Genomic DNA, 15,986 nt, shown 5'->3' on the forward strand with positions numbered 1-15,986 from the left:
TGGTTCTATTTCTATATACGGTAGGAATGAAATTGTTTAATAATGACAGAAACTATAAGAAATGAGCAGGAAAGAGTCAAGAGAACCATTACTCTTTGTTAATATTCTCTTGGCAAGAAAAGTAAGCAGTGCTTGGCTTCGTTCAGTGGCAAAAATGACTGCCCTGCTATTGTGGATAATTAGCTAGGAACTAACAGCAAGAACATCATTGAATCAATAATAATAATTACAATTTCACTGACGCATGAAACAGCAGAGTCACATCGCAACAGCAGAGTTTCACTCCTGTCCACTCCGGAATTAGATAGCTTTCATGTTCATCTTTAAAAGCAAGTTCCTGGTCATAGCAAAATATATAATGGGGTAATGCACCAGAATTCTACAACCTTCCCTCATAAAAATCCTACAATCACGTCAGAAATCTACAGCATTGTCTTACAAAAACCCTACTTTCGTACTTGCATGACGTTTTCAGCAAATGCAAGATTGTTTGGATAAGAATATACAATATACTCCATACTACTTGTAAGAGGCAACATGAAATCGAATTATTGAAGACGGATAGAGCTTCGAGTTGATCTTCTTAGATTAGGACCACCAGGTAAAGAAGCTTGAGAGGAACCAGATATATCTCCATCACCAATTTCATTTCTTCTCAGCCTCTTTTTCTTGGATCCTACAGGTGGCTGGCTCTGAGTAGGGTAATTTGGTTCATCATCTTCTACAGCTTCTGCTTTGGTTACCGTATATTGCCACTGAGTACCGCAACTTGGACAAACTCTTTCCCCCTGAAATACATCAAGCAGATTAACCTAGACCAAAAACTATTTTCACTTTTACTAAAAAATAAGTTGACCATTACCTTTCTTTCTGAAAACAATTTCTTAAGACAGTACTCATGGATTCGAGCTGTACAACCTTCTTTTTGGCACAACGCTGCCTGTCAAAAATAACCCCAAAATTTGTCAGATACAACGGCATCAGAAAACTATTGGCAAATTACAGGCACTAACTTGTTTAGTACAAGATTCTCGGGTTCCATAATTTACAAGCATTCACAGAAGCAATGCACATGATTAAATATAGGCATCCTCCAGCAAGAAACAAAACAAAGATAATAAAAGAAAGAAAGCATAGGAGCAAGGCAGTGGGCTGAATAATTTGACAATAGTAAACAAGTGATGAAGCTTTTGAATATTTAGGGATGTAGAAAGAAATAAAAATTAACACTAGCAAGGCAAAGCAACATTCGACAACCTTCACCCCAGCTTCATTGCACACTTCACACGCTGGAACATCGTTACTGCGAAACCAACTTCGTAGATCGAGGAAGGATCTGACACCAAGTCCAATATAATTATCTGGAGTAACACTAAGCCACTGGTCCTGTACGAGTTCATCAAGAGTTTTTTCCTTCATAGATATTGAGAAATTCTTTAATGCAGGGGGACATGAGGTAGACTTCCATGTGATTGCGACGTTGTACCCATTAGAACCTAAAGATAGAACACAAGAGTTATCAAGCAAACAAAGGCATGAACAGGTTTAATAACATTTGCGAATTTACTCAAAGTTCTTTGTATCTAGTCTCATCTGATGAGGCAGATTTATTTCTGTCCATTTCTTAAATTGCTAAGCTGGGGTATTAATAACATGCCCACATCACTTAAGTGTTAACAACATACATATGCCTGGAGAACTCTAGTTTTTATTTTTTATTTTTTATTTTGTTTTCTGAAAACAGGCAAAACAAATATAAATAAAAAAAAGTTTACTTCTATCTCATTAATCATCGAGAGAACTCTGCCACCGCAAAAGCTTGATGTTTGAAGAAAATAAAATAAGACCTTATCATAGTAAGTCTGCAGGCAAATAATTATGAATCTGTTTCATTCTAACGTTTAAAAGAAGACCAAAATGTTATTAAATTTAACTATGCCAGTAGGTCGCTGGATAACTGTGGTTGTATACAAAATATTAATGGAAAGAAAAGATTATATATTGCATGAAAAAGAGCTTTTATTGTAAAGCAAAAATTGCCAAACCTGATTCTCCAATCGTAGATTAAGAGCATCAATGTTAGATATGGTTCCTTGAGCTGCACCATCTTGCACGATTGCTTCTATCTGATATTCAATATCAAATAACATAATAAGATAATTTGAATGGAGTTATGTAAATATCAGAATATGATACAACGGAAACACTAGTCAATATACAACTTCAGAAGAAATCTGCATGTAGTTGTAGATATGTAGCTTATCTACTTTTTCTTAAAAGTCTCATATAAGGGCCAATACTTAGACGGAGGCTTATGGTCAAGCATCTAAACTGGAGTGCAACGATTTATACAACACATATGACAATATGACTGGGGCAGCTTCTTGTTCATCCATAAAGAACAAACTCTTGTACTTTTTGAATGTCTATATTTTCCTCTATTATGAGCAGCAAAGGACAGCACAATGAAATGAATTTTCATTTTTTTAGACGAATTATATAACTTACAAGGAAGTATTCTTCACATATACACATGTACATGTGCATATGCTTGCTTGAACAACATACTTGCATATGATTTTATGCACACAACTTAGATAAACACTAAAGAGAATAAGCTCAGAATTCATTGTGTCTGTCAGAATGAGAGAGAGACAGCTTATGGAGGAACCCCATTTTCAACCAACTGCAGCAATCTATAAGAATACTTCCTTGTATTATGGTTTGGATGTCTCTCTCAGTCGCATGAAGGAGAGTCATACGACTTTATTTTGCTTCAGAAACACAAACGAACAGAGAATTTATTGATTCAGCTGATAAATCATTTTCCAAGGTATTTTTGGAGGATGGAGATTCTTGTAAAGGAGATTTGCAAATTGATAAATAGCATGATTGCCTTCAAAGAATATTACAGGAGGACAAGAAAACATAAGGTATATAAGAATTAAGGAGGAACCCATAAGTTTGCATATTAAAGACATTAATCATTGACTCAAAAGAGTTCCTCTAGTGGTACAAATGCTTGAATTCAACAGAGCTTTGTATGATCATTGGTTTGTCAGTTTAACTACGACAAGCTAAACCTAAGCTTCACAGATTATATATTGGAGGATCAATGGCAAGCAATATTTGATTACTTCTTTAACTGGATTTCATTCTATAAAGCCATCTTAATCCTCATTCTCAATGTGCTACAATGTTAACTCTGACTGACTGAAATTAACAATTAGTCATTCTTAATGGGTAGTTAAGGGCTGACAAGGGAGCCTGAACTTTCTGAAACCCACTGCAAGACAATATGCTTGTAAGTAATGCTATATCTCTTCCCTTCATAAAATCAATTGACCATGGAAAATCTAAACGCTGGAAATCTAAAAGAGTTTTGAGACTTACAATAGCCTTATAGAAAGCAATCTGGGCAACTGAATATTTTGTTCCCAGCTTCGATTCTTCGTCAGAAACATTATTGACAACTCCATAATAAACTTGACCATCATATTGAAATCTGCATCCCCGCAACTCAAACTGAACATAAGAAAGTGCCTTGTTTATCTTCAGAAGAAAATCATCAAATCGCCGCCGATCACTACCTGTTTCAAATAAGATATCGTCATAAGGTAAGTGCTCAAATAATTCCTGTTAATCCTCCTAATCGCTGCCTACAACCAAGAAGTCACCATCATTGCTATAGAATAATTCTAACATTAAAAACACAATTTTTTAAAAAAATTATTGTTTTCTTAGATTTTTCCAGAAACTTTAACCTTAACAGCACGAAGAATTTCACACAAAAATATACCATTTCTAGCAAAATTGATCTTCTTCTTTTTTTCTTTAAATTTTGAACGTATTGACACAAGCACATCGATCCAAAGGAAAGTATCAGTTTATCCCTAGAATTACTGAACCATTGAATTTCAAAAATTAATAAAGAAAATAGGGAATTTTGGGCAAATTATGAAGAGGAAGACCTGGGGTTTTTCCGGTGAGGCCCGTGAAGATGCGGTGGAACTGGTCCTCCTTGAGTGGGCCGCGTGAAAGCAGAGCTTGAATGATCGTCTGGTGTCTCCAGTTTAGTTCCGTCATCTCCAATACCCTTCCAAATTCTAATTTTCTAGGGGTGGTGCACTAAATTGGTTCGCGAAACCCTAACAAGACAGAGGAAGATGGGTGTTTGGCTCTGAAGAAAATGTGAACTTTCCTTGAAAAATGGAGGTTTGGCTAATTGAGTTTCTCGAAGGCGGGAAATATTTAGGGTTTTGGGCTATTTGAGATGGCGGGAGATGAAGAGATTTCGTGGGATAATATGGTTGGGCTAAATTATTTTTAAGATTAGGAACCAATCAGTATTTAGAGCTTATATTAGAGCTGGGAATTTTCTACTACACACCGACAACCGGATTTGAGGGTTTTCTGCTATTGTTTAAGGGCAATGATTTCCCACCTCCTATTTTATCCACTTACACTCTTTTGTTATAAAAAGGATGTAGTGATAAAATAGAAAAAAGGATGGAAAATCACCACTCTTGTTTAAAGATAATGACGATCAAACTCTTCGATTTCATTGAGGAAAAAAAATTTCTAGATTTCAAAAATTAAAATCAGCTTAGTTTTAAAGGCAAAATGTCACTTTTGGTTTCCGTAGTTTACCACTAACGTCCTTATAATTTCACTTTGATCAATTTTGTTTATGTAGTTTGGATTACATATATTTTAAAGACAATCCCTGATTTATATCATTTGAGAGTCTTAGGCCGGTATCACACTGGTGCCTAGGTGTTCATTGTTCTTCTCTTATCTTACAAATACACTCTCAGGACATTCAAAGGAACCGTGAGGCCGAATACAAGACCCTTGAATTGAATCTATTTGTAGACATAAATAGAAGTGCTCTTTATGTATTTTTATTATCTGTATCATTTTAACAATTGTTCCAATATGTTAACAAATTCAAAGTTAAATTTTTGGCTTCCTCCAAGAATGATAAGAAGTGTTTGAGCCAAAATTGAAAATATACCTAGAATGAATGAATTATGGTTCATCCAATATTATAAGGTTAAATTTGATAGCCCAGACTTTTAGTCAGATCGAAGCAATCAAATAAGCAACTTGAAATGCTCAAATGAACTTTCTCTCTTTCTTCATGAAAGTTGTTCATTTGAATGTCTACTACATTATGTCAAATACTGAAGCATGACATGCCCAATCTATTGCTCGATTTGCCCAAATGAGCAGCTTCCAATACTCAAATGAACTTTCTTTCTTCACAAAAGTTGTTCATTTAGATGTCTACTACAAGATATCCAAATTTGGGAGCTTTTGGATCAGCATTCTCAGACTGTAAAAACCTGAACAATGTTCGAAGAAAGCGTTTGTGACGGTCAGTCACTTTGAATCATGCCTGATATGACTTCCCATTGCTCAAAGGAAGTTGTGTTCTTCATGAATATTGTTCTGCCATATGTGTTGAACAACGTATCCAAATTTGGTAGCATTTGGATTAATGTGGCCTTCTTGGATTCTCACCCATCAAAGAATGTTTAGAGAAGAAGCTAAATGGTCTCCTAACCAACCTTCGTTCTGTCAATGAAAAACATGAGTCGGCATGGAGGCTTGGGTTGATTCAAAAAATAACAATAAAATAAGTATGATAATGAAGGGAAAAATGTGTTGTTTGGAAGATAATTTGAATTACTTAGGGACACTATAGCAATATGTTCCGTTTTCCTTCTTTTCAACAACCCACTTACCAAAAATCAATGGCAAATGGGTAAATTTCATTGGCAGCTGAATCAAACACCAAACTCACCTCCATTTATCTATATATATAAAGCAAAAGGCAGAGAATGGTAAAACATTCAAAATACCAAAAAATGCCCTTAATTAATGCAAACATTAAGAATTGAAATTATTAATTAAATGAGGATAATATGGTAAATTCACTTTTTTCATATTTAAAAAAAAAATCAGATAATTGATCCTATTTTTATGGAACACAACTATCCATTATCTTTTTTAATTATAAAATAAATTTAAATTTTTTTAAAAAAGCCACTCGCAAAGCTGTAAAGCCACATGCGGAGAGGCTAGTCTATAAATAAAAGGAGAAGCCATCAATATTAAATATTTTTCAACTGTCTCAACATACACAACGTCTCAATTTGAATATCTCAACCAGATTTCAACATTGAAACAATTTGCTTTCTTTTTGAAAGTTCCAGTTGACAACTCCTAAGGAATTTCTTTATTTTTATTGGTGTGCCTTCTTCTTTGCTTAGTATAATTTCCAAGCCTGAATAGAGAAATCTTCAAACTTGTTTATTGTTTACTTTTTTGCCCTTCGTTTCAAGTTGTCTTAACATAGAAATCTTTAGATTTTATTTACTATTCATTTTGCTTGTCTTATGTTTGGTTTCTGTCTTTTGCACTAGAATAATATTGAAGTCTTCTTCTTGGACCAGTTCCCCACCCAATTCACAGTCTCTTTTTTATTAAAGGCAATATTGGTGTATGATATATTATACAATCACAGTCTCTTGGAATTTTCACTGCCAAAAGTGGCACGCTAGCAAACACACTAACCTTATAAGGAGAAAGGAATACGGGAAGAGATGATTGCGAGGAAGATGAACAATATTTTTTTTGGGGTTATTGTTTATACCAAAATGAACAGCCAATGAATACCAAACACGTGGACCAAATCGTACGTAGTTTCGGCACTCACCTTCGTACCAAACCTACCGATCGCAACATTAGGGCAACCTCGCCTCCGACGCTGTGGCGGCCTCACAATTGACGCCTGAGTCCCACATCGAACTCTAAACAAATTGCACACCTCCCAAGGCCTATAAAGAGGACATCTATCCCACTTGAAGGTGATCAATCAGAACTTACGGCATACTGCCTATTGATCTGTAGTTCAAACTTACTTAATCCGCACTTACTTAAGCGGAGAGCCTTGGCCGGCACTCACACCGGTGCCCTAGGATTACCGCAGTGTGTTTGCTATCTTACAGATCGCACATCCTACCGAGGACATCAGATACCGAAGAGACCTAATCACTAAGTTACGCGAAAGTATTAAACCATTTTTCATACAATGGCCGCCGTCAGGGAAACCCAATAAAATCAACCTACAATTCCTAAAAACAAAACAAATGGGAACCACTTCAGACCACGCCTTTCGAGGACGAATTACCGACGGTATGCCAAGTGGAGCAAGCCTCCGCACTGCACCCTAGCACCCCTTTCGTATCCGACGCTCAAACCACGGCCGAAGCTGAGCTCTTGGCTCAAATGACCCCTCCGAAGGAGATGGCTAACCCAAGAACGTAACATCTCCCTTCGCCCAGTGGACGAAACCCAACGCTGCTTAATCGCCAGGAAACACAAAACATCCGACCACCGATCTTCCTGTAGTCGCAGACTTCGGCCGGGCAGAGGAAGGGAAAACAGGGGCAAAGGCAACGCCGCGCCTCCAAGCACCGGGTGGTCCCTGCACCTCGTAACCAACCTTACGCATCAAGAAGGTGTACACCGATTGTCGCCATCGGATCAACGACAAGAAGGATGCCGAACGCGCATAGGTCCCCAATCCGGAAAAACGCTCGCTTGGGGACTCTGATGAGGGTCCTGGGATAAGTCGCCATCCGAGGGTTCAGGTTTGATTCGCACCGAGTCCGATGATGAGTACGCCCGCCAGGCAACGAATCGCTACCGCTCGGCTCCCGAGTACTCAAAAGCGCCAACGCTAAGTCCGAGGAGAACTTCCAAGACTTCGCCCGGCGCCCCTCGAGACCCCGCCATCCGCCTACTTCTTTCAAAGAATCCAAAAGATGGAGGATGACCAACCTACCCCTGTGTCCTCGATTGGGGAAAACTCGCCGAGACCGCACCGATCGTGATCAAGAAGTCCAGACGGACAGGAGGTACCGTGCGATTCCTTTCTATCCGTGGAAGACCCTTGACGCACCTTCACTCTTCCAATCGCAGTATGTAAGGGCCTCACGATTAGGGACAATGTCCGCCGCTTCCCTCGTCCCCTACCGAGCGCTGACAATCGGGTTCTACCGCCTCGAGCCAGGGACGGTGACACTTTGACGAATCAAGCAAATTTTCTCAACCATTTCATGATCCGTGACGGATCCGTTGTATTCTCGCCGATGATCCGCATAACGATTCGCAAAGGGAGGACAAACCCTCACGCGAGTACGCAACGCGCTTTCCACCACGAGTACTCGAGGTGTCCTCAACGACGATAGGGTGCTTACACGGCGCTTCAAGAGTGGCTTACGGTCCTCTCACTTCCTGCACTTTTGTGCAGCGTGAGCAACCCCAGCGCGACGCACGATTTATTTACGAAAGTTGATGAAGCAGCGCGGTCCATGCGAAAGCCGAATACTTCAATTCCAAACCCGGCCATTTCGCTTCAAGAAGCGAGGAGTCGCGCAACCAAAAGTTATCCGGACTGACCGACGACTCGATGGCGGTGCACACAAACGAAGGACGACCGTGACACCCGCCAAGGGAACTCAAAGAAGGGACGCGGGAAGTACGGCGAGAGACCACCGCCCCTGTCGAATCACGATCGTGCTTTCGTGAAGTCTTCACCCCGCTGAACACAATTCTCACGGACCGTTCTAATGAACGAGCACGACAGATTCCAAAGCCAACCAACCGAAGCCCGGTCGTGCAGGATAATCGGGATATCGCAAATTTCGCCGATACCACCACAGTCCCATTACATATCCCGACTCGATCCCTCGAGAAAAATTGTCGAGCGCCCGATTCATGAAGGAAAGTTGATCGCGATGCACTGCGCGTGCCACCGCAGCTCCCGCCACGAACGCGATCGGCGCAGATCAACATGATCCACATGATCGGGCGGTCCCACTGCGCAGGACTCTCAAACCGCTCGCAAAGCAAGATGTGCGTCCGCCCATCGCCCTCGTGTCTTGGCGGCATAGACGACGATCGGAGCCGTAAGTTGCGTGTAAGGTGGGATGGGAGCCCATGCACATTTTGTGAAGAAGAGGAGGAGGGGATCATCTACCTCACGACGACCCGATGATCATTCGTGTCGAGATCGCCGATCACGATGTGGGTCGGCGTGCCGATTGATACGGAAGCTCCTGTGAACGTGATCTTTGCCGATGCGTCAGGGATTGAGGAATTGCCAACACATGGTCAATCCAAGGCACATCACACCTCTACTCGCCTGGGATCCGTCCAACGACGCGTACATCGATTTACGCCTACGCTTTCAAGCCTTCAGTCGCCTCTCAGAAAACAATGACCTACGACCACCACCTCATTGTCGATTCCCCGACAGCATACAACGTCCATCATCGGACGAACGGCACTCACCAAGGTCAAAGTCCACTTATCGCCCCACATGTTGTTGATGAAGTCTCCAACACGCATACAGTGCATCGAGCCATTCGAGGCGATCACCAACAAGACGGACGTAAGCTTATGCCCGACCTAAGTCGTAGCCATTGAGCAAACCGCCAATGGAGGCCATGACCATGCAGGGACTACCGAACGATAACGAACTCATTGACGACTTCCGAGGAAAAACCAACGCCGATGCGCACACCCACCGAGGAGCTCGAGACCATAATCCTGAACAAGGAATTTCCCGATCGGCGGGTGAAGTCGGCACCACCGACCCCGACTCCGGGCGCTCATCCATTTCTTACGGCAAAGATGCGGAGGTCTTCGCCTGTCTTATGACGATATGGCCCTTCGATATCACCCGATGTCATCACCACAAGCTCAAAGATCTCCCGCCCACAAACCACCACCAGTAAAGCGCCGATCGCACGATGCCGAACGATATGAGGCGATGCGTGCCGGTTGACAAGCTCAAAGCCATCGCTTTATCAGTGAAGCTACGACTCGCTTGGGTAGCCAACTCGGCAACATGGTTCTGGAAGGCCAGTGGAGGATGGCGAATGTCGACTATACCGACTCAATAAGGCTTTGTCCGGCGACGCTTCTATCGAGATCGAATCCACTCGTCGATGCCACCACGCACGAGCCGCCAATTCATGGACGCCAGATTCGTGATACAATCCGATCTTTCGGACCTTGCCGATAGAGAACATACGGCATTCATCACGGATCGTGGTTTGTACGTTATTAAATGTCATGCCCTTCGCCCGAAGAACGCGGCAACCTTCTACCAACGGCTCACAACCGGATTTGTGGTAAATACATCGCGGCATCATGGAGGTATATGTCGACGACATGTTGGTAAAGCCAACGGCAGGGATCACCGGAAAACTTGGCCTTATTCTCATGTTCGGTATTCTAAAGCGACTACCGAATCGCGATCAACCCGCGGCGCGCCTTGTGTGTATCTTCCGCAAATTTCTGTTCATGATCACCAAAGGGGAATCGAGGCCAACCCCGAGAAAATAAAAGCTATAATCGATATGGAGACGCCAAAGACGTATGACATTCGTGAGCCCATCGACGCGTCGCGCGCCTCTCGACACGCTTCATCTCCAAAGCTACCGACAATGTGTCGTGTACCGCTCTTCAAAGCTTTGCAAAGGGGCAAACATCATATCAGCATGGACTCGAACGACGACTCACCAGTGCATTTCAAAATCTTGAAGAACTACATGAGTCGTGCACCACCGCTATCGAAACCGCTGCGCGTGTAGGTGCTACCCTATACCTTTTCATATCCAACACCGCCATAGCTCGCATTGATATAGGAAGCCGATAGGCGAGCTACCAATCTTTTATGTCAAAGAAGGCGCCTAGAGCGCAGAGCTTCGTGACCCACCCTTGAGCACTAGCACATCGCCCCGCCGCTCTCTTTGCACGAAGACTTCCCGCCTCCTACTTCCAGTGCCCACGAATTACAAGCTCGACGAACCACCTGCAGGTGCAATCGCAAAGCCGAAACATCCGCCGATTGGTCAAAATGGGCAATCGAGTTGGGAGAATTTTGACATACGTTCAAACCAAGGCCTCGCAGAAAAGGCTGGGCCGTTGCCGTTTACTTCATCTTCCCGAGCTCACACCTCCTGCGCCTATTGAGCCATCATCGCCGAGCGCTTATTTCTCTGCACCGGGAGTAGGACGACAATACCGTAAGTTTCGACACTTCCGGCCTCTCTCGGGGTCCTCGTGATGTGGATGGCTCGCAAACCAACAGAGGTTGTGGCGCCGGGCTGGTATTAACCACTCCGACGGTGAGCAAATTGAGTATGCCTCCGATTCAACTTCCGACTTCCAATAACGCAGGCTAATATGAGGCCCTCTTGGCCGGCTGCCGCCGGGCCTTCGGCTAGCCAAGAGCATGAGCGCGAGGCAGATCAAAGATTCACAAATGACTTCCTGTACCATAGTAAATCGATAACGCGCAGACATTCGCAATGAGGGATGCCTCCATGTCACCTACCTACTCGCAGCCTCACCAACTACTACTACGTAAATTTCTGTGCAGCCTACGAGATCTCGCAGATCCCCGTGTCGAAACAGTACCACGCCGACGCCCTCCCGATTGGCTTCGCGATAAACGATAAAGATCGGAAGGAAGGCACGGTGGAGATATTATCCCAAACCAAGTACAACCGTCCACCGAGGTATGCACTGCTCGTATAAGACACATGGATGTCTCCAATCTACGCCTTTCCTCGACCATCGAACCCTTCCGCCGATAAGACGTGTGTCGAAACTCCGCTACCGCGTCGGCAAGGTACGCACCATCGATTTATGTTCCGCATAAACGAGGCTACACGACGCCAGATACTCAAAGTGCCCGACGGGACTACGTCGGGAGGTCCACAAGGGAATATGCGACCACTCGTTCCCGACGCCGCCAGACACACGGTCTTTCCCGAACAGTGGTATTTCTCCTTCGCCAACTCGCACCAGTGATGCGAACACACACTAGCAAGAGGTGTGACAAATGCCATTTGGTAGTATCCTCCATTCCCGCCGAGCCACCGCCACCGATCAGAGCCCGCGGGCGCGTCAATACCTGCCTGCGGACTAGATCTAATTGGTCCGATGCGTCGGAAGGCAAGGGTCTGCCGCACGCAAGCTTTTCGTGAGACTACTTACCAAATGGGTAGAAGCCAAAGCACTAGCAACAATAACGCAAGCCGTCGAGGATTTCGTCTCGACTCGATTTATATTTGCCGCGATTCGATCCTCATGCCATCATCACGGAGTAACGGCAGCGCTTGATTCGAAGTCTTCAGGAATTACCTGCACTGACTCAAGATCAACTGCCTTCGCTTCGCCAAAGACACCCCCTAATCGAACTGGCTGTGTCGAGGCTAATATAAACAAAATTGTCAAGAAGCCGCGTAAACGGCAATTTGACAAAGCCAAGGAGCCTCGCACAAAAAGCTCGAAGCGCGATGGGCTATCCGACATCCTACCGATAACGGCAACTCGGGAAACACCATTCTCTGGCGGCTTTCTTCAGTAGGGCGAGTCCCGCGGAAATTGGAGAGCCTTCTACAACGGAAACCTTCGCACCGCAAAGGCGCAACGAGGAAGCGCTGCTTTGAGCCTCGACCGCCAAGAACGCCGAGTACGTCAACCAACGTAACGGCTTACGAAAACGCCCTCCTGCGGTACTACGAATCTTAGGGTCAAACCCGCTCTTCCAATCGGAGATTGGGCCATGCGAAAGTCTCTCCGCAACCAAGAATCCCACTAAGGAACCCTGACCTTCGTGAGAGGGACCCTATGAAATCATTGGTATCTAGCGATCGGGACTTATCGATTAGAGACTCCAACTAAAGACCTCGTCATCCTCGAACGAGCATTTGAAGTACTACTCAAATGAAGTCACCTGCCTACGGCAAAGGTCACGAGGAGTCCCAATAGCCTTCGCACCCCTACAAGCACACCTTCTTCGCGAGGCGCTTCCAGCCAACGACGGGTTTTAAATTGTAGTTACGACGCAATTGTACTCGTTTCTGGGAAGATATCAATGAAAGGGCCTTCGCTCATGCATTCGTGAAACCTTGTTGTACCTTCAATCTCCATTTTTGTTCAAAAGGAGCGGTGGGACACCGGCGCGAATAATAACTCCACACGGCATCGCCATTATCCGACTAAGGGACAACGAAAGACTTTATTGACCTTTATTATCTTTCGGTAATTACGTCGTTGCTTTGCCATCGGCACCCAGCACGCCTAATGGTTTCAAATCCTAAGCGCAGGACTTTGCTTGAAAGGAACGTTATTGGCCAACGGTTGCAAGTGACTTTGTTTAATAGGCCTCTCGGCATTAAATGTAGAAAATGAAAATCTCCTAAGTCACGCTATACTGATTCATAAAGAGATGCAACTAACTTGAAGTGAAAGCATAAACTTAATTGGAAAGATGCCAACGGCATCAAAGTCGAATAAAATTACAAAAATGTTTAAAAATGCCTCGCATTAAGTTTAGAAAATTACAAAAGTACAATTTCTCCTTCCTTGGGATCCTCTATCAAAGCAAAGGTGGCAGCAAATTTCACCGCAGCACTGGCGGCAAAGACTATCGGCCCCTCTGGACTTCTCCGATCACCGACCTCCTCAGTCACGCCACGTCCCCTCGCACTCTCGACCATCTCTTGGTTATGCCTTGAAGAGGGGGATCGCAATAAAATTGAGGTTGAGCTTCTTCGGGGTTGTACCGCAAGCGGTAGAGAAGGTCCGCCATTTCGAGCCTACCTCCTTGTCCGAAGGTAGAAAACTCGGTAGACCGACGGTAGCCTCGATTGCCTCCCGTGACGGCAGCCTCGATCTCTGGAAGCCCTGGTCCGCTCGGACTCCTCCTCGAAAGCGACCGGACCGCCTTCGCCGACTCCAGAGTTTCCTCTCTTCGCCGCCAATGCGGCCGACCGACTCAAAGTCTGCCGACATCGCCAAGCTTGGCACGATAAACCTTACTCTTGGCGGCCTGCTCATATCATGTCCTTGGCCAAGTTTGCACGGGCTTGGATGGCCTTGCGCGCGCGCCGCAACCTTTGCTCACTGCCGTTTCATATGCCTTCTTCGCCTTCTCGGGCATTAATGGCTCGCTAACGCGAGCCACATGTCCATGATGCCCGCACAAAACGAAAGGGTTAGAAGGGAGAAATGAACGCAGGGAACGCTTCGCGGTAGGCACCGAGGCTTGAGACGGAAGGCGCGCAGCCTCCTCCCGGCGCAGCTTTCGGCGGTCTTCGATCTCGGACAGCTCCATTTGTGAACCGAGGATCATATGGTTCCAAACCGCACCGCCTTCGGCGATGTGCGAGTAACGTCGGCGCCATCGTCCTCGGCGAGAAGACGGCCAGGCGCAGCTCGCCGACCGCATTTTGGGGCGGGTGCATCAAGGTCCACCGTGAACAGCCTCTTGCCCGCGCTTTAGAGGAGGCGCCTGGTGGCGAAACTGATCGGGACGGACCGGCCGGTAGCCGCGCGCGACCGACTGACTTGCATCCGGACGGCGGCTCGCTGAGTGTCACGTCGTCGGTCCGCGACTCGGCGCCCGGTGCCGCTTCGGTCTTCTTCTTCTTCGCATGCGAGCATGAGGCGTCTCTTCGAGGACTCGTTCATCCTCTTTGCCTCGCAGCCTTCCCTCTCTTGTCACCGCAAAAGGAGCCGGTCAGATTCATCGGTGTACACTTTGAACTCCAAAAAAGGGGTCGTATACTTACTCCGGCGGCTTGATGTCGGGCCTTGATGAGATTGGCGGTGAAGAGAAACTGTACACCCTCAGCGGCGAAACTCACCTAACCCTTCGATCCACGGATCTCACTTTGTGTGGCGCTCTACCGCCTTCAACTTGCTACACAAAACCAAATGGGATCGCATTATAAGATGGAAAGCAAGACTGAAAGACCTACTGAACGGTAGAATAGCCTCACCGCCATTTGGAACGTAGTCTAATGTGGAACGGATGGGCCGTCCCGAGGCGACTCCCAATCACCGGACAAAGCACCCGCCGCTTCTCCACGCCTTCTGAGGTCGGACGCATTGACGGCGGGTCGCGCGGTAGCCTTCGTGCAATTGGCTGACCTAGCCCCGTGATCGGCACACTTCGACTGCGGATTGCATGTGGGAGAACTGCTCATCGAAGGTTCTCCTCCCCACCATGCCGGGTCGTGACTAATCCCACGCCGCCACCCGAAGTTGGGATTGAAGCCCGAGCGTAGCCTATTTGCGCCAAGATCCTCAACGGCGGGCTGCGAGGGAGCCTCACCTCGCGGTACACGTCCAAAAAGACGACTTCGCCATCCTTCGGTACTTAGGATTCGGTAGGACTCAAATCCTCATGCCTACCGAATCAGAATGAAGTACCCGCCCAAACTTCGCAATCTCCTTTCGGTGATTCGGGCCTCGTAATCTACGCCAAGACAAGCTCCTTTGGAACCCCCATCGGCACCCTAGGATTGCGGGGTAGACTACGGACACTCGGCCGGTTGGATGGTTCGGCACCGCCCACCACGACCGGAAGTGGAGGCTCGTCAGGTGACCACCGCCGCCACCCAGGCGCCAAGCCCCGTGGCACCGCCGCTATATGATAGACAACGACGAGTCATAAGCCCCTTCCCGATGCCATGTGTGGACTGGCTGGGCCTTCGCCGAGTATCTCGACATCGGTATCACTCCCCTCCTCGGCATCAGCCCCTGCCGCTTCAACGGGAGTCAAAGAGACCGCTCGATGACTCCTCGCGAACGATTGGGCTCGCGCGGAGAATGACTCGCCATCAGACATCTACAAAAACAGGCAAAAAGGGAAACTAAGGCTCATGTGGATGTATCCTACCGACCCCTACATCACCACCTATGGCGACTAGACTACCGAATGAAACCCTATGGCCAGTCTAGTTCAAACCAAGGAAGGACGTAAACTCTTAGGGTATGTAGAGATGGAAAAGTAGGGCTACCGAACGGTATCTTTGTTTAGCTTCGGAGGTGGACGCGGATCGCCATCGCTTAGATCGCCAACACGGATCGCCTTTCCTACCGATTGG

General features: G+C 45.8%; 1 protein-coding gene across 1 annotated transcript; it reads right to left on the minus strand.

Moving 5' to 3' along the window:
- Window positions 1–208: 208 nt before the first annotated feature.
- On the minus strand, window positions 209–4,408 carry LOC148920695 (uncharacterized). The gene is given in 7 exon segments (XM_089044550.1): window positions 209–788; window positions 863–940; window positions 1,258–1,451; window positions 1,454–1,496; window positions 2,046–2,126; window positions 3,394–3,590; window positions 3,972–4,408. Coding segments are annotated over 7 exon segments (948 nt in total). The 5' UTR covers window positions 4,087–4,408; the 3' UTR covers window positions 209–548.
- Window positions 4,409–15,986: the final 11,578 nt, after the last annotated feature.

Source organism: Prunus mume, linkage group LG1 (genome assembly GCF_029339155.1).
Source record: "Prunus mume cultivar Tortuosa linkage group LG1, ASM2933915v1, whole genome shotgun sequence".
Lineage (NCBI taxonomy): Eukaryota > Viridiplantae > Streptophyta > Magnoliopsida > Rosales > Rosaceae > Prunus > Prunus mume.